We start from the raw sequence: 23,683 nt of genomic DNA on the forward strand, positions 1-23,683 counted from the left end.
CTTGATCCCTCAGAAAGTTGTTGATGTCCTGAACTGTGTTGATTTGCTAAAGTTGTTTTGCTGATTCCCATGACATAAGGGCTTTCCTGATGTGGGAGGTCTGCTCTGGCTGACGACGGGGCATGCGAACTACTGCCATAAGAAGTTGCACTGTAACTCTATCACATGTACGCATACCCCTGCGCTCTGCAGAAAGGAATGCCAAACTACTCCAGCGTTTATCAGTTCCCTATCAATGGGTAAGCGAGGAGAGCTGCTCTTCTTATCTTACCAAGCCCATGTTTCTGGAGCTGAAGGTCGCAAATACCAAAAAGCTAGATCACAGTTTGGTGTGAGCCTGTGTTTGTGTCTGTGGCCTCTTACCAATGGCATCTCCTGTTTAAACTGAATTCCTGTCAGCATATATGGGCTGCCTTGAAGTGAAAAACATTTTCAGCTCATACAGAAAAGACACATACAGAAACTGAAGTGTTGCTCAGTTCCTGTGCTTTCTACTTTATACATGCTGGCTGTGCTGCAGCAAATGAGAAAGGTCCACTTAACAACTGTCATATACTGTGTTTATTATGGACTTCAGCTGTTGACAGTTATGCAACTGGGATGAAATGCATCCCCATAAAAAGCACTCATACGAGGCCAATGCCACCACATCAGTGCTGCCTGAACCCTCAAAATAGACCTCAGGTAGGCCCAGCAGCAGCTTAGAGTCTAAATAAATGACAGCAATCTGTGACATTTGGACAGCACTCTATAATATTTTTAATGTATAATTCCTCTACTCCAAGTAATTTCACTTCTCCATCTCTGGTGCTGCCTAGGCATTTTGACAGGAAAACAGCAAACACAGCAAGTTGCTCACTCTGCTCTTCCCTCAAAGAAACTTAGGAAATCACACTTCTAAAATGCTGAGTTACAGCTTGTTTAGACCAAATGCTAAATTTGCATCACGATATGATCTCTTATTTAAGTTTACACTTGGTTTTTCTGCAGCTTTGAAGAACATGTCACATGCTTTCCTCACTCAATGTGGTACTCTGCACAATTACTTCAATTCCCAACCTATTCAGCAAGTTGCAGGATGTTGGGTTTTGTTTTTGCTGAGATTTTGGCAGAGGCTTTGTGGAAACAGCAGTACATATGTATGGTCATGTAAGAGGAGATTTATGGTATGAACTCTTTTGTGTTTCACCCACATTATGTTAACTTACATTTAGGTTTTTCACACTGTGTTACAGAGAATAAATATGTGTACTTGTAAGCACCTCTCCTTCAGTTGCTTATGCAAATATGGAGCTGGCATAAGCTAGCATCTGCCATTGTTACAAATGGGCCTGTGTGCATATTGTTTGCTATGCATATACTCACTGCAGTCCCCAGTCCTGCGAAGCACATTCTGCTCTCTCCAAATCTCTCAGCTTAGAATTCTTTTAGAATTCTGCCTGTCTGAAGAAGTGGAACAGAGCAATGTGTACCTGTGCTACACTAAATCTTTACGTTGGTTTTAAAAGGTCAAAAACAAGATCCAACATTTCTAAGCTCCACAAATCCTACTTGTAGCACTCTATCTTATCTTTACACATTGGATGAAGATTTTTCCCCCAAACTTTACTGTTCTAAGCACTCTAAGTCAGTGGACATATTTCTATTGATTCCTATTTGCATGCTGTAAGCAGCGAGAACCATGTCTTTACCAAGCTGGACAAACATGAGCAGAGTGGGAACAGGCACAGGAAAATTTGGCAGTTGCTTATGGCGAGAGGTTGATCTGGATGTAAAACAGACAAGGATTTGTAGCATATTTTCTCTCTCTACCAGATCTTGGTAACTCCGTAATGAGCAATGCTGTCATACTAAATTCCTGCTGGGAGTCAGAAAGGGAGCAAAGCAGAAGAGTCTCCAACACTACCCCCAGCCCTGTGCCTGCCAGCAGATGCAGCAAGTACAGCCCCCAGGACTCTGCTCCCTATCTCATGCCCCTTTTGTCCCCTTGACAGGGGAGGAATGAAAGACTTTACTGCCTGACAAGTCTAGGAATTCGATCTCAACACAGGGCAGAAAAACAACCTCTGCTGCAAGAAACTTTCAATCTGAGACCAAAAAAACAAAACAAAACAAAACAAAACAAAACAAAACAAAACAAAGCAACAAGTTGGACAGTGCATTCTGCCTACAGCTCTGCTTAATTCCCCACATCCTTATTTTTCATTTTTGGTTTTCACTCTTTGCCTCTTAATGATTAATGACATCATGTACTTGTCTTACACTAAATACATATTCCTTACTTGCCAGCAACGCTTGTTACAGAATAATATCAGAGGAAAATCACTGCTGCCCACTAATATCAATAGACTCTTAAATCTGTTTCCTTTGTGTTTCCCTATTGTTTTTATTAGATACTTAAGTTGCTATGATCTCATTGCAGGTTGTAGGATGTTGCAACAAATGGAAACAAGCCATTGCAACAATTTTGACATTACTAGTCAGGATCAGTTCACATTTCATAAACCTGTTCTATGGGAGCCCTATACATACATAACAAAGCACAAACTATGTACAGTTGGTACCTCTGTCAGTTTTCAGACAGAAAACTTCAGAGTATAAGCTAGATCATTTTCAAAGGAAAGTAGAGTATATCATATGTTGTATTGAGCCAAAATAAACCAAAACTGTAACTCTGAAAGAGAGTAACTGTACACCAAAAACAGAACAATCTCTTCTTGAAAGCGAAATCTTTATTGAACAAAATGTCATGGGGATAATATTGCATTTTTGCAATGGCAAGCCTGCTTGCTCCATAGACATGGAAATGTATAGCCACCAACTGGCATAAAAGTGATCGAGGTCATAAAATACAACTGAGGTTATGCTACTTCTCCTCACCTTATCGTGTGGAGAGATTTCAAACCACTTTTAACCTTTGGTTGGGTCCTAGATAGGCTTTTATCAAATCTGCACATACGTTGAAAAAATTAGACTTTAGCTTATTATCACTGTGTCTCTATCTGGCTTTGCTCAATTAGGTGTGTGGGGCACTTTTCAAATGGCATTAAGTACCTCATTTTTTGCTACAGTAAACACACAAACAGCTTTACCAGGAAGAGAAAAAAGCTTGCCATTGCAACTGACGGAGCTGCTGCAGTGCACTTTGTCCCACTGAGCACAGAAAAACAATGCTGTGAGTGCTGAGAAAGGCACACCAGAGCTGCTTGTTTCCTTGAAGAGCCTTGGTGCTGTGGAGCAAAAGTTGTGGGGTCACCTAAATAAAAGGGAAAGAAAAAAAAAAAGAAAAAAAAAGGAAAATTATCTCATACTCTTGATGCCTGTAGCTATCCAAAAGTTTGACAGCTACAGCTCAGTTTTGTTCTTTGTTCATTTTTATTGTTGTTTTGTGGTGTTACCTATCCTTTCTCGCTGCCAAAGATGTCTAGAGCAAAAAGGATGCTCTAGATTCCTGCTGTTAGATCACAACACTTTATTATTTCTAGTTTGTTGTATGTGGGAAGCTGAGGATTAGCCTGGAACTAAGCATTGCAAACTCAGATCTTCCTGCTATCCGTGCATGGTATTACATACATACAACCTCCAGATCAAGTTTGCTGTGTTTGAGCAGAGATGTTATCCTCATGGGAAGGCTGACATTCTGTGTTCACACAACAGGTTAAAATATGAGGGGCAGAACACCCTTCAGAGAGAGAGCTGGCTACACACAAGCAGTTGCCTCAAATAATACCATTGCTTATGGCCATGGGTCACCTCCTTCCACGTCTGTATGCCTGGCTCCAACCTCTGCTTTTATCAGTTCTTGGCTAATCCTGTGTGCCTGGCCCTGCCAGTCTCTTTCTGTCCTCCCAAGCTCAGGACAACCCTCTGTCGCTTCAGCAGTGTCTGAAACTTCTGTCTTGCTCTTCTCAAGGGAGTGAGCTGAGGTGCCACACTCATTTCACAGCTATTGCAAAACAATGCCTCTTGAGTGGATCGTGAGTACTCTGTCATGTACTGCCTCTGACACTCAGTGCTAGAATTGTGTGGCTGATCAAATAAGCAGCAGCTTCATTTCTTACCATACTGGATGACCGAGGTTTTGTGGACAAGGTGATAGTCCATCTGGTGTGCTGGAGTTCTGCTTCTCCCAACCTCCACTTTGAGCTTCAGCCCCTCCAATAAGAAGGGACAGGTGTCGTCCAGGGGAGAGACACAGAGCCCCTTCCCACCCACCATAATGCTTCTCGGCCTTCTGAAACTTCTCACTGAGCCTTCCAAACCTTTCATCCTCATTCTGGGAAACCATGCCGCCCCTGCTAAACTGAATGCTGCTGCTCCTGAGGATGAAGATAGGGCCTACAGGCAAGTCCTGAGCTGCTGTTGTGTGCCATGCTGATCACCGTACAGCAGCCTTCACTTCCCAGGTAGTCTCTTGTCACTAAAGCAAAGCTCCAAGAAATACCTTTCCTTCAAAAAATACTGAGTTGCATTAAACATATTTCTTAATTCTAGAATAGAACTTCTGAACAACAAAAAGGCATAAGAAAACAGTATGCCCAAGAAAAATACTTTGCAGTTCAGGTACTCACATAGAAAGGGGAGGCAGATTCAAGTTCCCCTCCATTTCAGAATAGGCAGGGATCAAAACTCACCCTTCCATTCCCTGAAGAAGGGAGTTAACCACAGATTACCCAGTGCTTATTTTCTGTTTGTAACCTTCAGTTTTTCATGTTTGTTTGTTTGTTTTTTCTTTGTTTTGTTTATGTCATTAATTTCTTCCCCACACAAAGGAAACAGCCAGTTTCCAGAGGAAAAAGAATACCTGCAGGAAGTCTTCAAGTGATTTAAAAACATTAGGTTTGAATCCCTAAAGACAACTCTGGTATGTGCAACTTTCAGGGGAAAAAAAAAAAAAAAAAAAAAAAAAAAGAAAGGAAGGAAGGGAGAGAGGAAGGGAAGAAGGGAGGAGAAAAGGAAGGAGGGAGGAAGGAAAGGAGAGAGAGGAAAGGAAGGAAGGGAGAAAGGGAAGAAGCAAGGAGGAAAGGAGGGAGGGAGGAAAAGTTAATCAGTACCTAGCAACATTATGTTTTGAATTTAACACTCACACTTGAAAATTTCTGTTTTTTTCTCCAGAAAAAAATGAGAACAGTGGAATAATTTCTTAAATATTCAGTGCATGTGATTAAACACCTTAACGATATCTGAGGCCTACAGTAATGGCCTCATGGCCCTAGCACCAACCTCAGTGGAGTGCCTTTTTCCTACTGTATTTGTGTAACAGATAATGAATGATAAGAATGTCTGTGACCGCCTGCCTGCCACAGACCTCTGGAATAAGCTTCAGTACTCAGCAGTGGAAGCAACCAATTCAAAATTATAGCTGCACCAAACAACAATTCCACAAAAATAAGTATTCTGCTCCAGAAATGCCAAATGCTTTACTAAAGACTTGCATCTTGAAAACCGTTAAGAGCTATCTGTGAAAGCCCACAGCATACATGAACAACGCGCAGAAGAGCATGAGATATACACTCCAGAAAAAATGGTGAAATTGAATCCTTTAAAATGTGAAGTAATTTTTTATTTAAATACAAACAGAACATTGTATCGATTCACATATAACTTGGAAATATCTTTTTCCTCTCCTTTGATCCTTCTTTATTTAAAAAACATGTTTGTGTCTGGAAGAAGCAGGGGAGCGTGCAGTGTTGGTGGTTCTTTGCTGAGGAGCTGTGGAAGAGACAAAGACTCTTAATATTCAAACTCCACTGAAAAAAATAAATATCAGAAGCATGATTTTGTGCCAAGGAGGTGAGGGAGAGAATTTTTAATCTTCTTGAATTAGATTGAGCTCCTCAAATTTGATCTGTGTTTTGCAGCGTTAGCAAGAATGAGTCTGCCCATCTTGAACTCTTTTCCTCACTGTTCCTCGGATTCTCATCTCATTTCTCACTGTTGAAAACTCTGATCGTTCTCCAGAAGTCCTGGGAACAACATAAGGGAAAGGAACAATCTCCCTAAATTTTGAACCTGATAATGTCATTTGTAAAGTTACGTGTAGTGATCCCTTTGTATGGGAACTGCTGAATCACAGTCTGAACCCCTGATTGATCACCTGAGGCGAGCACTGAGTCAGCCCTGGGAGCACAGGTGAAGGCAATTCAGCTGTGCTACTGGAAGGGGTGGAGCCTGGCTGCACCTCTCCTAGGCCCATTTAAGAGCTGACTGCCAGTGGGGAAGGATCTCTTCTTGAGATCTGCTCCACTGGAGTCTATCATGTGAGCCCTGGACAAGGGTAAGCCCTCAACTTATTCTTTTTGGTATAATAATAATAATAATGCTTGATCAAACTCTCTTGTATATTTCTAAATTATAACACCTGCATATTCATTGATTATACAGTCTTCCTCTCATTCTTTCTAGATGTGACTTTGTACATCCTGAAAGAGAGCTGTGGCAGGTTCAACCTGAATTCCTTTTTCTGGCTTGAGGGATACAGAAACAGAAGATGTAATTCAAACTCAGACAATATGATACACTTTTCATTTAGCTGAGAATATCCACTTTACTCCACTATGTGCTCCTGACAATGTAATAGTCAGAAAAAAAAACAACAGACTGAACCTGAAAGAGTTCAAATATACGGAAAAATATCGTCTCATGAAAACTGAGTCCAGTGTAGAAATACTTAAATTTAAAATAAAATAATAAAAATCTTGCACAGATATGTGTTTCTCTGTTTGGAAAGGCAGAAAAGAAGTACACCTTCCTACTCCACTTATGAGTGTTTTTAAATCACGTAAGGGTTTGGGTTGAGAGGGACCCTTAAGATCATCTAGTTGCAACCCCCCTACTATAGACAGGGATGTCTCCCCCTCACAGCCCCACCCAGTCTGGCCTTGAGTACTTCCAGGGATAGGGCATTCACAGCCTTACTGGGCAACTTGTTCCAGTGTCTCATTGCCCTCACTGTAAAGAGTTTCTTCCTAATATCTAGTCTATATCTACCCTCTTCCAGTTTAAAGCCATTTTCCCTTGTCTTGCCTCTACATGACCTTAAGAAGTCCCTGCCTAGCTTTCCTGTAGGCCTCCTTCAGGTGCTGGAGGGCCTATATAAAGTGCCCCTGGAGCCATCTCTTCTCCAGGCTGAAAACTCCCAGCTCTCTCAGCCTGTCACTGTTATAGAGACCTCAGTTACTGTTGTAGGGGTTGATTAAATAAAAACAGTGATAGAAACATTTATATCTTCTACGAAGTGGGCTGTGAGAGATTTAAGCCTAAGCACTGAAGCTTTTATAAGCAACTGCAAAAAGATGCTTCTCTCCTGATTGCTCTGCTTAGAAAGGATTGTCCTGGCTCCGGTGCTAAGTGCTTGATCCTGTTTTTCAAATCTTTTTATCTAATTTGTAAGTTTAGTAGATCTCCTATTCCTGCCGTTGATAAAATCTGAGGATCTTGAAAATTCTCAAAAACACTAGACTCTTAATATTTTAGTCACTGAATTATGGTAATAGAATAACAACAACGATAATAACCATAATAATGATTTTGGAATGGCATTCATCTCCGAGAATATATTTGGTTTCCTGACTTAGGTGCTGAGGTTTCATTTTACCTAGCTTTACATTTTACTAGCAAAGCTGTCTGTCTCCTGCCAAGCTACTTGTTCTGACTCTTCTTATTGTCAGTGGAGATAAAGAAGCACTTCAAGAATGCAATTCAACCAATCACCTTAAACATCTTCCTTTGGAAGAGAGAAAATGCATCCTATCTGGTTATATCTCACCACTGACTATAAAGGATGTGTAGATGAGTAACTCGTATGCAAACGACCTCACTGTAGATGACTACAGTAAGATGAAATCCAGCCTAGATGACTTGCACTGCTAGTTGGCGAAATACAATAGGACTCCTCTTTGGCTGATGCTGTAGGTGATTGCCAGAACCAACCCTGGAACTGCCTTTACTTGGATAGAAAGTATTAGGGTGGGTTGCAGGCATTTCTTTTTCTTCCAGTGAGACAGAAGAGATTAAACGTGGCTGTCTGAAGAGCTACTGATTAGAATGAAGGCTAATCATTTCTGAAGGAGGTATCCTTAAGGTAATTCATAGTGGTGCTAATTTCTCTGCAAAGCAGCAGCTCCCAAATAATCTGAGTTTGGGTTCCAATGCGTGATTCTGTGGTCTGAGAACTTGTTATAAAGGTACTTTCTAGCTGTCATCTCTGCTTTGTGATGATAGGTGCTTTTTTGGGATTTTTTCTTTATGTTGTCACAGAAACGTCCATCCTAAAATATCGTCTCATTTGCTGTCTCTCCACCTTTAACTAGTTTCCCCCTACTCTCTACACTGCAATAATTTTTCGGAGGGGAAGAATTAATACATCTTTCACCTTGTGTCTTTGGGTTTGGGTGATGAATTCTTGGCTACGCATACCATAGTCTGGTCTCTCGTATGACCGTGCATTATAGTTTCTCCTGCGAAGTCATATCTATGGTATTTTGTATTCCTATGACAGGATGAAATCAAACTTGTCTTGTTAAGTTTCCATCCTGCAGAACTTTGTAAAATCCTTCCTGTGTCCAGAAGAAGCTGACTTGTTTTTAGCATCCTAGGACAGGTGCAAAGGTATCGTCCTTATGGAGGGAAAATATTGCTGATTCATTTTTTCAAACAGTACAGATCTGAGGACGTTTCTGCATGGCTGGCCACCCAGCCTGTCTGCTCCTTCTTTCTTACTCCCTTGCATGAAGCATGGTAGGCAATTGATCCCCTTCCGAAAAACAAAGGACTACCATTTATCAGTGGATTTCCATTCCAGGAGCTGGAAGGAGAGTTTTCTAAAAAAAATAACAAGGGAATTTTCAGTGTATTACACCAATGAAGAACTGAAAATTGCTCTTTTTTTTTTTTTAATGAGTTTTGCAGTGTATACTTTATTTACCTGCATCAATATTGAAAGGAATAATAGAATCAGACAAGAGGTAGTTTAGTGACTTGTAAACTATTCTGAAGTGTATGGGTATTAAGTCATCTCATTTAATTATATCTGGTTTGTATTAGTCTTTCCTAAATCTCTTTACCAAATGATCTAAAAAACTACAATCTGAAATTAATAAATACTGGATGTCATCCAGTGACAAAAGAACTCCACAGATTGAATTTATTGAATATTTAATTGAATATTGAGTATTTCTGAACTAAAGGGAGAGAGATCTGAGAAGAAAACAAATGTCTGGAGATTTTTTTCAAGCTTGAAAAATTTTTGCATCGATTCACTGTTGCATAAATATTCAAACATGTTTTGCAGTGCATTCTGAGATATAAAATACATTTTTTCTTCATTAGAGTTTTAAGTTTCTTGTGGCGTGACAAAGTTCAAGCTTTATTTATGGAGAGGGCATAGAAGAGCTCAGGCATCATTAGGAGGAGCCACAGCTGAACGAGGCAGCAGTGTGAAACTACTGGAGGAATGTGTAGTTTTTCATATTATACAACACAAAGTCGTGTAGCACGCGGTGTCTTATTATGCAAGTCCAGAATTCCTAAGCCATTTGCATGAGAAATTAGTTTCATTTATATTTTTAGAAACAAATCCATATGAATTTAATCTCCTCATCTATCAGCTCCTGTTTCCTTTGTCAAGAGGACTTGGCAGGCAAACCAGGAGCAAATTGATTTACACATGACCTACTTTATGTGGTGAGCTATATAAACAGTCTATTCTGAAATTTTGGAGAAGCCATTTAAAACACTTTAGAAGGCACTCATAAATGAACACCAAGTCAGCAGAGGAACGAAAGCATCTTTCATAGAAGGAAGGCAGCAACTGAGAGAACTCAAGTCAGAGGCGCCTGATGTCCAAGGCAATTAGCTGTGCTGGGCCAAGAGCAGTCGCACAGCAGGGCACAGTAGGGCACAGTATCACTTTGTCAGTGCAGTGTTTTGTTCAGAGTTCCACACAACGCAGCTCATGGCAGTGTCTGACCATAAAATGGATGCTGAGTTGGACGACAACAGGGATTCATAAATAGTAACACACGCAACTGTGTAGAAGCTGGGCCTGGAGTTATGTTGGCATTATAGCCAGTGGGAATTCCAGCCGAGCTCCCTTCTTTCACAGCTCAGCTGGGCACGTCTGCTCCTTGGCTACACGTAAATGCCAATTGTAAGCTTCCTTTTTAGAAATGCGGAAAGCCTCTGCAACATAACTGGTGGCAGTGCATTGTTTCCTTATTGCTAGTAAAAAGTCAGCGTAAATCAAGGGAAACTCGTGGAGAAAAAAAAAAGGCATCAGGTCTCAGAACAAAGACTTTAGAAAACTGAAGAGCACGACTGATTATAGCGTGCACATAAAAATTTTTTTGGGCCATCACTGACAAGCTAGCAAGGCAAAGTAAATCCTTTTCCCTTCAGGATAGTCCTTGAAAAAAAACACAAAAGATCTCACAGTGCAATTAATTGAGCTCAAAGGATCTTTATTCTGCTAGCTTCCTGGATAACAGCACCCTTGTATGGTTATAAGCTGCAGGCACCAAGAGGAGAGGGCAGCCGCATCCTGACACACTGCCACAGCAGCCAGTCAGCCCAAGGGCAGTGTGACACAGTGACTCCATGTTAGCTTCCCTAGTATGCTGTTATCAGCTGGGCCCATGCCTCCCTGCATGAGATTGGGACAGTGTCAAAACAGGCCGTGCTTGGCCTTGTTTTAAGTCTCAAAGCCAAATCACAGCAAGAAAACTAGCCGAGACTTCCACTCTTGATGGAGGTCTCTGCGACTTTTATCCTAATTTCAGGAATGGGTAATTCAAATGCCTTAGAGCAGGAAGGGAAATCTACTGTCATTAGAAAAGCATCATCCCATTAGACATGACCTTAGTCACTTGGAAATCTTTCTTTGGTATTGGACATATTACTAAATTCGGCAATTCTCAACTCAACAAGAAGATATGGCCTAAAAGGAAGTTTTTATTACTTATTTATTGCTATATTTTTGTCATTATTTCTCCTGTGATTGATCATTCCACAGCAGAGACGAAACTCACATGCAGAATGTGGCTCTGCAAAACTATTTTCAAGAAAATGGACTGTAATTGAAGCTGTGTGACACATGAATGCTGGACTCCAGGGCAACACTGGTCTCAGTGTATTTTAATATACAAATATATAAATGTTTCGAAATTGGACAATTGTGTGTCTTCGGGTTAGATAACTCATTATGTTGGTGCTTCTGTAAAATCTGTTTAAGCCAAAAGACTGTCTTTATTTGATTTGCCCTTGAGATTAGGGCTAATTAGTGGGATTTAAACAGACGATTGGATCGTGCTATAACATCCTGACGATGATGGAATTTTTATTCACACTGATTCTACATATTTGTGCTCTGATAACACTAAATTGTCTCCAGGTTTCTAAAGAAGAGTGGAAAACATTGTGGTCTTAGCTGACATTCGGAGATAATGTGGAAATTCTTAAAAAAAATGCACTAGCAGCTTAAACAAAAGAGTTACAGCAAAAGTCAGCTTAAAACTTAAATCTAGTACTGCCGTTTCAGTTCATCTTCTCCAGCTCCACACATCACAGCACTTCTTTTGTGCTTCCTGGAGCCCACTGATGCAGTTGGAGGGTTGGTGTGCAGAGATGTCAGTGACGACCACCTGGATGCTTGGATGCGCACACTTTTAATGTTGACAAAGGACAACGTTCAACTACTTTAATTTTTATTTATTTTTTTGGCAGAGTTCTTATGCTTTTTTACCACCATTCTTTTCGTACTTAATAGCGCTTCGCCAGTTGTAACACTTCAAGAATAAAAGAAAATAATTATGGTGAACATCTGCACAGGTTTTTAAAAGCTCCAGGCTTTCACCTTTCATTTTCCTGTTATTTTTGCAAATGACCCCGGTAAAATGATACAGACGCTGTCTGGCAATCTAATACAATGCACCTTGACGGATCCCAGCAAGCAGCAGCGCGCTTCCTGCAGCGAAGGCACACTAGGGGGACTAGTTGTCTGCAGTGGAAGAGCACTGCTGCTAGCAGGCACTGGGGCCATCCCAAAGCCTGCCTTTAAATCATAGGGGAAAACAAAACAAACCACCAAGCCTACATTTTTGTTGTAGAAACTTTTTTTTTTTTTTTTCTTGGCGGAGAGCATTATCAGAAACGACTTATTGAATGAGTTTGGTCTTTTAACTGAACGGCATTTGGGATCCCCTTACACATCAGCCTCCTCGCTTCCCCCGCCGGTGACGAGTCGCGGCTGCCGAAGGGGAGCCCAGCAGGCGCTCAGCCCGCACACCCGGAGCGCGGAGCCGACGGCGGCAGCAGCGACTGGCTCGGCAAGGCTTCGGGTGCCGGCTTCTCCGCGCTCACAGCTCAACTTCTACTGCGCCTTTTCTTTCTTTCTTTTTTTTTTTTTTTTTTTTTTTTTTTTCGTCGAGGCAACTTCAGACTTGCTGAGAGGAGCTGACTTTCGCCGAGGTGTTTTTAATGCAGTTTTTATAGCTTTCTCTTTTTATCTCTAATGAGCTGTGTTGCGGTGCGTTTCACAGCGCTAACCACCGCTCCGGCCGCAGCTTTGTTATTCAGATCGCCGCTCTCTCACAGAGCCTTCCTCGCGCTCCTGAGCGCTCCCCCACGCCCCAAAGCAGACCTAAAAGCGACTCGAGGTGGGCTAGGAAAGACGAGCTGCGCTTCTTTCCCGTCTTTTTCCCCCCGTCCCCCCCACCTCAACGCACCGCCGCCGCCAGCGCCCGTCCCACCGCGCCGCCGCATTCCCCTTTGGCCGCTCCCTCCCTGTCGACTACAGCTCCCAGCAGCCTCTGGAAACGCGTGCCCGCCCCGCCCGGCCCTCGTTGTGCGAGAGGCTCCGGCCGAGTTTCGGGCTGCCGCCGCTCGGGACACCCGGGGGCGGGTGGAGCGGGGAGGTGCCGGCACCGCTGAGGGGTGGGGTACGCGAGGAGCGGGACGGATCCCTCCGGGACAGAGAAGAGCCGGCCCCGCGGCGGGACAGGAGGGAGAGGCGGTGGCTCCCGCCCCGCCGAAGGAGGTGGCAGCGGGGCCGTTTCCCCCTCCTCCCGGCGCAGGAGGGGGAGGAGAAGGAGGAGGAGGAGGAGGAAGGCAGCGTCCCGCCAGGCAGTGGGGCCGAGGGGCGGGAGGGTCCCCGGGTGCGGGGCGGTGCCAGCCAGGCGGAGCGACGGCCGCAGCCTGCCCCGGGACGCCGGAGCTCGAGTTGCGGCGGAGGGGCGGCGGCCGCCCCTGTCGGCTCTCCCGATGCGTATGTGAGACAGCGGCTGCGGGAGGAGGAGGAGGAGGAAGGGGAGCCTCCCGCCCCGGTCCCGCTCACCCTCCGCTCCGGCCGCTCGTTGTGCGTGAGACACAGACACACACAGCCCGCGCCCATCCCTTCTCCCTCCCTCCCCTTCCCTCGCCCCGCAGCCCCAGGAGGCCGGAGCGGGCGCGGTGCTGCCACCGCGTCTCGGGGCTCCCTCGGCCCGGCCCGGCCGCTGCCGCTGGAGGAGAAGGAGGAGGAGGACGAGGCGGGCGGCCCAGCTATGAGCGGCGGGGAGGTGGTCTGCTCGGGCTGGCTCCGAAAGTCCCCACCGGAGAAGAAGTTGAAGCGCTACGTGAGTGTCCCCTTCCCCTCGCGGCTCTCCCGCTCCCCCCGTCCGGCCCGGCCTCCGCCGCGCGGTTCCTCCCGCCGGGCCAGGACGGTGCGCCCTTCGGCCGGCAGCGTCCCGCCGCCGCCTTCCCGACCCCGCTTTCCTTTTCTTCTTTCTTTCTTTATTATTATTATTTTTCTCTCGGGTGTTTCTGCTTCGCTTCGATGGCTTTTCCGAGAGAATCGGGAGCGAGAGGGGGGCGGAGTTTTTTTCCCTTCTTCCCTTTGGATCCGAGCTCCGTGTAGATGTATTTTAAACGTAAACACTCGCCGGCCGCCGCCGCCGGTGCTGCTCGGGGACCGGGGCTGCTCGAGGAGCGGCGGAATGTCGCTCTCGGCCATGGGGTGCCGCCGCCGGGATGCCCTGCGCGGAGCCCTCCCCGCCGCCGGGAGCCTTTGCCCTTGGGAGCGGAGCTCTGTAGATCGGGAGGGGGGAGTAGAAGGGGGGGGAAGGAGGTTGCACGAAGCGTGCCTTTTTTTTCTTTTCCTGTCTGCCCGCCGTTGCTCAGAAGTGAATGTTTTAGAGGAGCTGACATTTAAGTTCGCAGGAAAATGGAGCGTGTGTGCTGAGAGGGCAGATTCGGTGACAGGGCAGCGGCCAGGCTGGGGCACGGGGTGCTGCCGGGCCGCTGTCGGGTCACGTAGGAGGTGCGGGTGATGCCAGGAGCCTCTGAGCCGGGCCCTTTCCCATTGGCACCGGCACAGCTCCACGGTTACGTGTAATTGGTACTAAATGTTGTGTTTTTTGGTTTTGTTTTTTTTTTTCCTCTCTCTCGAAGAAAAGATTTTTTTTAATAATTTTTATTTTCCTAAAGCCTGTTAGGTGGGATTGAAATAGAAACGGTCTTTGCAATTATCAGTATTTTTGAAACAAGCTAAACCTTGATCTAAGGATTCATGAGCGTGGAACCGAGTGTAACCACTCTGTTTTTCATCTGTTAGTGATTAACGATCGCTTCTTGAAAAAGAACTGTTGCTTTTGTGGACAATTTTTTACATTCAGGGAGTTGGTGAAAAGGGACCCTTCAAACTTCAACACAGAGGAATAGTCCATTCACCGGTTCCCAATGGCAAAAATCCCATTAATGCAGAGGATGCAGGATCAGATCTGCAGACTGTGACCTGATGGGATACAGGAGGGTTGTGGTTCCCTAGTGGATTGGACATGGGCTGCATTTTTGCCTGGTCCTCTGTGTGTGTGTGTGCGTGCGTGCGCTCAATACCACTCAGTGTGCGCTCAGTACCACTCTGTAGCGGTTGGGAAAACTCCATTTTGCTCAAGCTCGAGTTAATTTCCCTCTGAAGCTCCAAATAATGTACAGTCTCACTAATTATGAAGAAAGTGTAAGCAAGAGTTTGCTGTCCAAAAATGATACCAGAAATGAGTTCCTAAAGACATTGGCTTTTTTCCCACATAACTGTCATTTCATTGTACTTCTGCTTCCATATTAGAATAACATCAGAACCTTGGAGGGAAAAACTGACTATACTTTTCGTCAAGTGGCACTCTGTCCTCACAAACTAATTTATTTTCACGTGAAACAGGGATCTGCTTTTTGAGGATGCAGCGTATGAGTTGAGTGAGCATATGGCAGGCTCACATCAGCAGGACTTGATTTAGCACCTGGATGCACTGGAGGCTATAAGGTCATAAGTTGCACATCGTTGCCAACTGAATCCTGCTTGTACACTCATGTATAAGAGAAAGCAGGATTTGAAGTAAAATTCCTCTTGCTTGCCTGTGGTGCCTGATCAGTTGTGGGCTAAAGGTTCATTTTAAAGGCGTAAAAGCAATAGCCATCTTTAAGCAAAGCAGAGGTTGACAAATGGGAGCAAATTTTAAGTGAGCGTGCTGATTGAAGCTTTGGCTCCTGCTCTCTGTAATTCTATGCTTGCGCTGGGACACAGAAAAGCTGTGTTTTTTCGAAGCCATATTTTATCCTGGTGATGTTTCAAGAGTCTGTACCAGAAGAAAAGATGGGAAAGTGATTTCAATAGGAAACTGTTCCTCTGCAACACATACTTTTCACATGTATATATGGAAAATTGTAACTTCATGCCCTATTAGTTTTAGCATGCAAGTGTTGGGGCAAATCCAGGTTACCATCTGGGAAGGAAGATAAAAAGTCTGAAATTTCAGTTAAATATGGCTTCGGTTCTTTGGAAGGGTGAAAAGGAGCACTTTGAAGCTAGTGCACAGACATATGTTTCGCAGGGACTGCAGTTTTTAGTTTGAAATAGTTGGATGCAGTATTAAAGCTTACAATCATTTGAAGGCTAAAAAAAGAAAGGAAAGGATCCTGCAGGTGGAAAAATCAGATTTACTCGGATGTGTGACTTAATGCCATGCGTATCTTTTCCCCTCTTAAAAGGAGTTCTATTTTAATGTCACGTTCGTGAGTTCTGGGTACAGCAGTAACTTTCCAATAACCATTGGCACCTGTTGTTGGCTTCCTGGAGCTGGTGTGCACAACAGTTCATTTGCTGGGACAGGCTGGTGGTTTTCAGCTACAGATTTTGGGGGAAAATAAAAGTAACTTCTGGTGTCAGCTGCGGCTCTGAAATCAAGATGCAGTTTTAGGAGAAAGAAAGGGAAAGGGAAGTGGGGCTAAATCCTGCACCAGTCTCTGCAGCCTGGGCAGTGTCTGTGCGAGTCGCACTGAAGAACTTGTTTCTGCACACTAAATGTGGTGACTTCTGTTACATCCTGCATTGTTTCCTTTCCTAACTTCATCTGCTGCCTTCAGTTCTGAGAACTTCTTGACCAGCTGTCACCAATTTGTACTTTTACTGCTCTGGTTCTCTTACTTTTAAAGATTAATTGGAAATCCCTTTTTTCCCCAATTGGTGATAGCAAACCATGGTTTCACAGGTCTGTTTCATTGCAGTGTGTGTGCCTGTTCAAGTAACTCATTCTTTGTGGCAACAGCATATAGAATATTTTACTGCCATTGTGTTAGGAAGCCACCAGATACTTCAACACAGCTGCTCTTGGTACAGCTATGGAGAAAAACTGGAGAGAATGGTAGTAAGTCTTCTAAATTCTCATGTAGGGCTACTTTGCTTTCGTTTGGGTGGTGTCTGGGACTCAGCAGGGCAACTGGATATGCTTCAAATCAAGGTTTTAGTGTTGGTGCTTCATTTGTACAATTGATTTGTAGGGTCTAGTGATGTAAAGAGCAAGTGGTTCTGTGATTTTCTTGTTATTTTTTTAAATGAAGTGTGTTAGAGCTGAAGCTGAAGCTTTTTTTTGCACTGGTTTGTGTTTCTAAGTGAAAATATAATAATTCTTGATATTCTAACACATTCTACTTAGACTGAAATGGAAGGTAACATTTCATAAGAACTATCTCACGGACTATATTGGAGGAAGAAAAAGCACTTCTTTGGGTTAGCTGGTAACTAAAAATCCTTTCGGCTATTTGACTCCCATTATGAATCTCATTTTTAATTATTTAAAAATGAAGAGAGAAAAAATGAGAAGTAAACTTGATTTCCCCAAGGCGATCAGGGGGTACGGATGTATTTCAGACCCAGCCGCATGGCATTCTACTTTTCATTCAAATGGTCGTAATTGCAGACAGCAACCAAAAAAGGGACAGACTACTCATGTAGCCATTGACGTTATAAAGCCTTGTCTTAAGCCAGTATAGGTATGGCAGTATTAAAAACTGAATCTTTCGCTCTGGTCTTGTTTGGCAGTTAGTCTTTGGCACTAATCGTGTGGGTAGCTCCTCTCTCTTGAGTAATACTTAAATGTGCTAAGAGATGTAATGGCGTTAAGAAATGTTTTATTCAGCAGAACATTTGTAATCTCGTAGAAGCTGCAGTGCATGACAAAAGCCCTTTTTCTGGAAGGCACCTGTTTGGGTTCAAACCTCTTGTGATCTTGTGTCAGTTTAGTGAGCAAATCTAAGGAGCCAGTCAATTTACACACAATCATAAAAAAAAAAACCAAAAACCAACACCACCACAACAAGATGAGCTGGTTTGACATCAGGGTGCTGTCCCTGTAAAAGTGAGTGGGAAGAACTCAAGGCAGATGGCTGTAACCAGGTAATGTGATGTGCCAACTTAGTATTCTGAACTTGGTTGTGCTTCGCTCCTCCTGGAGTTGCTGACGATTTTGCAGGAGTGAAGTGTAGAAGCGTTATGTTCTGAAAGGAAACCTATTCCTTCCCTTCTTCTATGCGCTGTGCAGGAACAGTATCGTGACATTTGATATTTTTAAACATCAGTTAGTAAACCCTAAACCACAAATGGGAAAGCAGAAGTAAACTGAACGTTTGCTTTGCTAATAGAAGCAGGTTGTGTGCGTGCGCTGATGGAAGATGCTAAAACAATCTTGGGTATAACTTTAGGGATATGCTGATGTTTGTAAGCTTACTCTTTGGGTGAAAACCTCGCTTTTGCAGCGTGGAACTCCATGTGCAAGTATTCATCATTTATACGTGTCCTAAGAAAGATAAGTTAATCTCATTTTCACAGAATGTATTGTATTGATATACACCGTGCATCTTGTTTCCAGCTTTTTGTGATGCTGCGTAACAGCTGATATTCTACATATGCATAAAATCTTCCTGAACGCTGTTGAATGCTGAGTTTGAGCCATACCTGCTTTCAAATCAAAGGAAATAATAAAATACTCCAAATTTAACTTGCAGTTAAGCAGAGGTGACCTTATTTTTTGGTGTTTTAGTCAATTGTCCAAATGTGAGGGAAGGCATCTATGTAAAATAAATGTGAATTGAGTGCCTTGAAAAAAGGAATGTTTTTATTGGCCAGTTTAGCTCTAAAAGGTCTAGGCCCTGACTGTCAAAGTGAACATCAATTTTGGAGCCCTCTGGAAGTGCTTTACTACTCTCAAATGGTTGTACAGCCGTGTTATTTTTGGTCGATGAGGACACCATCCAGGTGGGTAGTAACCCTTTGGTTTTCATTCTTTGTTGGTACCGAACTGTCCCCCGTTTAGAAGGAAGAGAATGTTAGGAAATCATTTCCAGCGTCCTTTAAAAAAAAAAAATCTTAAAATCTTGGAATGATTGCTCACGTGCTTCTGGGATGTGATGTTCGTTTTTGTTGTTTGTTGTTTCAATTGCCTTTTTTTTTTTTTTTTTTTTACACGACTTTTGGATCAATAGCTTAGAATCAAATGTCATCTTGTAGATCTCCAGGACAATTCATTTCTTGTTCGATTTGGGCTTCTGGCTTTGAATGGAGTCTTGGTTTAAAAGTGGAAGGAGCATCAATGATTCAAGATGTTGTAGTTTTAAGGAAGAGAGTAATTTCATCTACTGTAGGGGGCTCTGGTTTGGATATTTAATGTTTATTTAGTTTTGCTATTAGGTTTTTCTAGTCCAAAAAATAGTCTTCACCAAATTATATTGGGTGAAGTATTTTCTTAAATCAAGAAGAGAAGTACAGCTGGTGGGATGCAGGATTTGTTTTTCCACGGAGCCGATGAAACAAAGATACACCACCTTACCTTTCATCCTAACTTCTTCTGTAGTATTGCAGTGACAAACATTTTGAGCCTTTTTTTAAACTGACCTTAAAATTTTCCATGCTTCAGTGACTAATCATTTTATTGCCAATAGAAGCAATTTAATCTGTTGCAATTTAATTGCAGTATTTCACTAGGAGGGGAAGACCTTATGTCATGCAAATTACTTGAGCAAGGCAGACAAAGATCAGACAAAAAGGGATCGTCTTGTCAAGGCAGGTATGTTGTATGCAGGTGAACATTGTTGGTTCAGTGTTATTTGCTCTTATTCTAGGGACGCTAGTGTGAAGTAAGATTCACATATGTAAAACCTGTGTGTTTCTAAGGCAGTACTACATTTCTCTTTTTGGGGGGCTGGGGAGCAGGAAAAAAGTTATGCTGTTTCCAGAGCAAAAGGAAAGTACTGTTTATTTGCAATTCCTTCTTTGTCAGTTCTTTAAGAGGCTATTGCAGGGGTTTTGTTTTTTTAATTTCTCTGCATTATGTACTTTAGAAAGTATTTGTAGTCATAGAAATAGCATTAGGCTTATGGTAGTTGTATTTTCTGCTGGCTTCTAAGAAAATCTTGGTTTTGTATTTGTGTTTGGTCTTGCTTCCAGCTGTTAACAAAAGTTTTATTTTGGAACATGCCACTTCGCTTTCAGTTGTAAAAATAATCCTACATTTTAGTGTTTGACTGTCTTAGCAATATCCACGAGGGAAATACACATATGGTGACTTTCACTGAGATGAAAGGGACTGAACTGACTGCTTAACTCCCACTTTGTAACCAAATAATTCTCTGTGTTCTGGCTTTGGCTGGGGTGAAGTTCACCTCCCCGGAGCTGCCCGTATGATATTGTGCTCTGCACCTGTAGCTACAACGAAGCTGATAGCACACTGATGTTCTCACTGTTGCTGAGCTGTGCTGGCGTCTCAGTAGGGTTCTCTCTGAAGCCAGGAGGCTGGGGGTAGGGAAGAGTTGTGGCGGGGGCATAGCCAGGACAAGTGACCTATACCCACCAGAGGGATATTGCACACCGTGCAATGACACATTTTGGGAGGGAGGAGGGGGCTCTTGTACTGAGAGCTCTGAACCCACGATCAGCCGCTGTGCTCATTGAAGTCCTGCTTTCCAATACATGTCTGAAGGTCACTTGCTTCTGTGCAGCCTTTGCTTGTTGCTTTCTCTTTTCCCTTCAGTTAAACTGATCTCACCCCTTCAGCCTTTATTTTCGCCATCACATTTTCTTCCTGCCATCTTCAGTCGAGGAGGGGGAGTGAGAGAGCAATGTGATGAAGGCTGTCAGCGTGAAGCCACCACGCTGTGCAACGTGCCTTGAAGAGGAGATGCTTCTGCTGGGATACCATGCCAAGTTAGTTTAGCAGTCTGCCACTCATGTGCAGCTGCGTTCAGGTCCTACGTCAAGAACTTAAAAGGGCTTTGCTAGTGGAGCATTTTATTGGCAGAATCATTTTAAAAAAGATTCTTTTTTGGAGAGCTGTGCTTTACGCTTCACGGAAATTCTTGAAGAGTGAACTTTGTCTTCTCTGCTTTTTCTAAAGGAGCTCATTTTTGTCATCTCCCAACCACTGGCAAGCTTGAAATAGAAATCTTGGTGTCAGGGTGTTTGCAGAGGAGGCCGTGTGGCTTTCTGCAGGTAGAGGTGGGTGGGAATGGTGGTAGGTTATAGGGATGACCTTGTGTAGCAGGACACAAGCTATCTTTCTCGACACTTGAGTTTTTCCAGCAGGCTAGGTGATCACGTGATGGTTGTTCTGCTCTTTTATAAGTGAAAACAACAACAGATAAAACCTTTGTGGCAATGGAGATAGTGGCTGTCACAGACTAAATCTGCTTCCCCACCCACTTTCCAGCACAGCCAGCCTTGGGGCAGGGTGATGGCAGATCTGCTGCCTGCCTTCCTTCAGGGTAAGTCTGTCTCCACCCCAAAAGGAATGCGATGCGTTTCAGTGGTGCGGGCAGGCACGTTTCTCTCCGTTGGGGTTACAGCTGCTTTTGGGCCTTTCAGTATTTTGGCCTCAAAAGAAAAGGGAAAAGAAAAACAACACAAAAATAGACAGACTTCAGTTTATTTTTCTGTGTTGTCTTGGGCTTGGGATTCAAAAGCAAAATAAACCTTGTGTAGGTGTTTATTGCTGACAGGAGGAGTTCATGGGATTAGATTTGGAGTATAGAATAAGAATACAGGAAGCTATTCAAATGCAGTTAATTCCTCTGTCTTCAAACAGACCTGTGATATGATCAACACACAAAAATTACAGTGCATTAGGAGGACTTATTAACAAGGTAGATATGCACATGTTACCAAATAAAAACAGATTTTTAATCCTAAGATTTTAAGTAGAACGATACCTCTCTCTATATTTCTATACATATAAATGAATCAAGTGTGAAAATAGTGTCGCTTTGTCATCTTTCTTTGTATGAAGAACTGCTCTGAGGCACGTAACGTGCTGGACAAATGTTCCTATTCGTTCTTCATGCATGCTTTGTTTACAGTTTTCTGATGCTTAAGTTCCTTTGCAGATTCTTAAGATGGATTAGGTGTAGTAGAAACATTGGGCTTGGTTTTGGGGGGGATGGTGCAGGAGGGTTGATAGTTATCGAGGGTTACTTTTTGAAGCAGCTCAGTTTAGTATGTGAGCAGTAGTTAATATTGGTCAAGTCCAAAGTCCTTATACATTATCTGACTAACAGTTACGATCAAAACAAACAACAAAAAAGAAGTATATACATTTTTGAGATCCTTGGAAGTGTGCTGAAATACTGGCAGTAAGTCTGCCCTTTCCCAAGAAGCACGATCGGGGAAAAAATAATAATAATAACCCTACCAGGAAAGCCAGCAGAGATAACTTGTCTGCTGCTTGTAGTGGATATTGTAGGCATTGATAGTGTGTACTTCTTGTCGAGGAACAGCAGAGGATGTTGAAATACTATGTGGACTTAGGAAGTGCATTGGTGATTTGCCCTTATGTATTTAAGAAAAAAGAAAAGAAGGGGAGATGAGAGGTAGAGGGGAGGGTGCTCAGTGCAGCCTGAGTCTGAAGAGGCTCGCTTTTCTCAGAACAGATTAGGCAGTGGAGTTCTGCCATGAGAGGCCTGAGTGAGGAATGCAGGAGATTCCAGAGGACTTGGATCGAAAGCGTCTCACAGCTGTAAGAATGAACACGTGGAGATTTTGGGCGTGACAAAAAGAGACTTCCCAAATGTTGTGTTCTAACCGGTTCCATTGATTCACCTATGATCCAGTCTATTCCTAGCTCTGCTGATGTGCTGCAAGCATCAAAGATAGTTAATGGGCACGATCCAGACTGGCAGTTCTGCCCTCCTAGGAAGCAGGGATCTGTATGAACTTTATCTGAGATTTAAGCCACAAACTAGTACAATGGTACCCCTTTTGAATACTTCACTTGTTGTAGAATGCCACAATTGTTGGTTTTTTGTGTGTGTGTGTGTGGTGCTTTTCATTAAAGAAATGTTTCTTTCTTTTAATTATATACTATAAGTAGAAAAGTTCTTGTGATGACATTAGGTAAACTTTGTATTTACTAAGCCATTTTCTGTTGCTACGGATGATGACTTTAGAGGAAGAAGTGCAAGATGAAGCATCAAGTATAACAGGGTCCTCCTGGTTCTTGCATATATTGATGTCTTGTTACATACAGGGTCTACATGGTTGTTACTGAAAGTTTGTGTTATGCTGCATAGATAAGTGTTGTAGTCTAATGATTTGTTTGTTGTCCAATGTAAAGTAACATCCTTAAAAGCTCGAGGCTGAGGTAATGTCACCTATCTAGTAGTTGTCTTGGTGCATAATTGAAGTGAAATGCGTAAGCTTGTCAGCTCTGTGACAAGTAACTTAAACTGTTGTTTTACTGTTAAAGGTCTGCCAGCAGATAGAACACTTGCACAGATTCAAGAGCTGGTTGTTACTGAGATGACACTTGGTTGGTTTGTTTGTTTTTCCTTTCTGGAGTTTTTGGAAGGAGAAGGGAGATTTGGGGGCTGGGAGGGAAAGAGATATGAAGTAAAGAGTAGCATTCAAGTGACTCATTAGTGTAAATTGGGAAACTTAACCTTGGTTTCATCCCAGGGTAATTTTGTGCCAGGACAAGTAACTACAGAGTTTTCTGCTATGGCGTGTACTTCTAATGCTAAGGTAATTGCTTCTCCGTGGTCCTTTGCGTGTTTCCCTGACCTGACAGCTCAGTTTATCTGTGAATCTCTACTGCTCCAGGATGAGGGGGAAAAAAGGAAGTTTATTGTGTGATTTGTGAATAGTAGCAGGAATGTCTTTATATAATTCTATAAATGAGACAGGACTTGACCTAAATTTTCTGGTGTACTTGATGGCATTCTCTTGCAGTACAGCCACACCTGACAGATTCAGATGTTCTACTTGGCTGTTCTAGCATTGGAATGGACCCACTTCTAAATTGCACTAACTGCATAATTAGAATTTTTGCTGAAGCATGTTCTGTTGGGAGTCAATCGAAAGCACTGTGAAGGGGAGGTGCCAAGTCATTAGCAA

At 43.1% G+C, this 23,683-nt stretch overlaps 1 protein-coding gene across 7 annotated transcripts in view; it reads left to right on the forward strand.

Annotated features, from left to right (window-relative positions):
• Nucleotides 1-12,821: 12,821 nt before the first annotated feature.
• The window catches only part of GAB1 (GRB2 associated binding protein 1), a 96,528-nt gene continuing 85,666 nt past the window's right edge, over nt 12,822-23,683 (forward strand). For 2 of the 7 annotated variants that reach the window (XM_085222130.1, XM_085222129.1), the window contains exon 1: nt 12,826-13,610. In XM_085222130.1, the coding sequence (XP_085078256.1) occupies nt 13,539-13,610 (72 nt within the window). In that variant the 5' untranslated portion in view covers nt 12,826-13,538. Of the gene's footprint in view, nt 13,611-23,683 lie in introns of all 7 variants that reach the window. The other 5 variants (XM_085222128.1, XM_085222127.1, XM_085222125.1 and 2 more) reach the window with 4 other exon arrangements.

This window comes from Meleagris gallopavo, chromosome 4 (assembly GCF_905368555.1).
Source record: "Meleagris gallopavo chromosome 4, MGAL_WU_HG_1.1, whole genome shotgun sequence".
NCBI classification, from domain to species: Eukaryota; Metazoa; Chordata; class Aves; order Galliformes; family Phasianidae; genus Meleagris; species Meleagris gallopavo.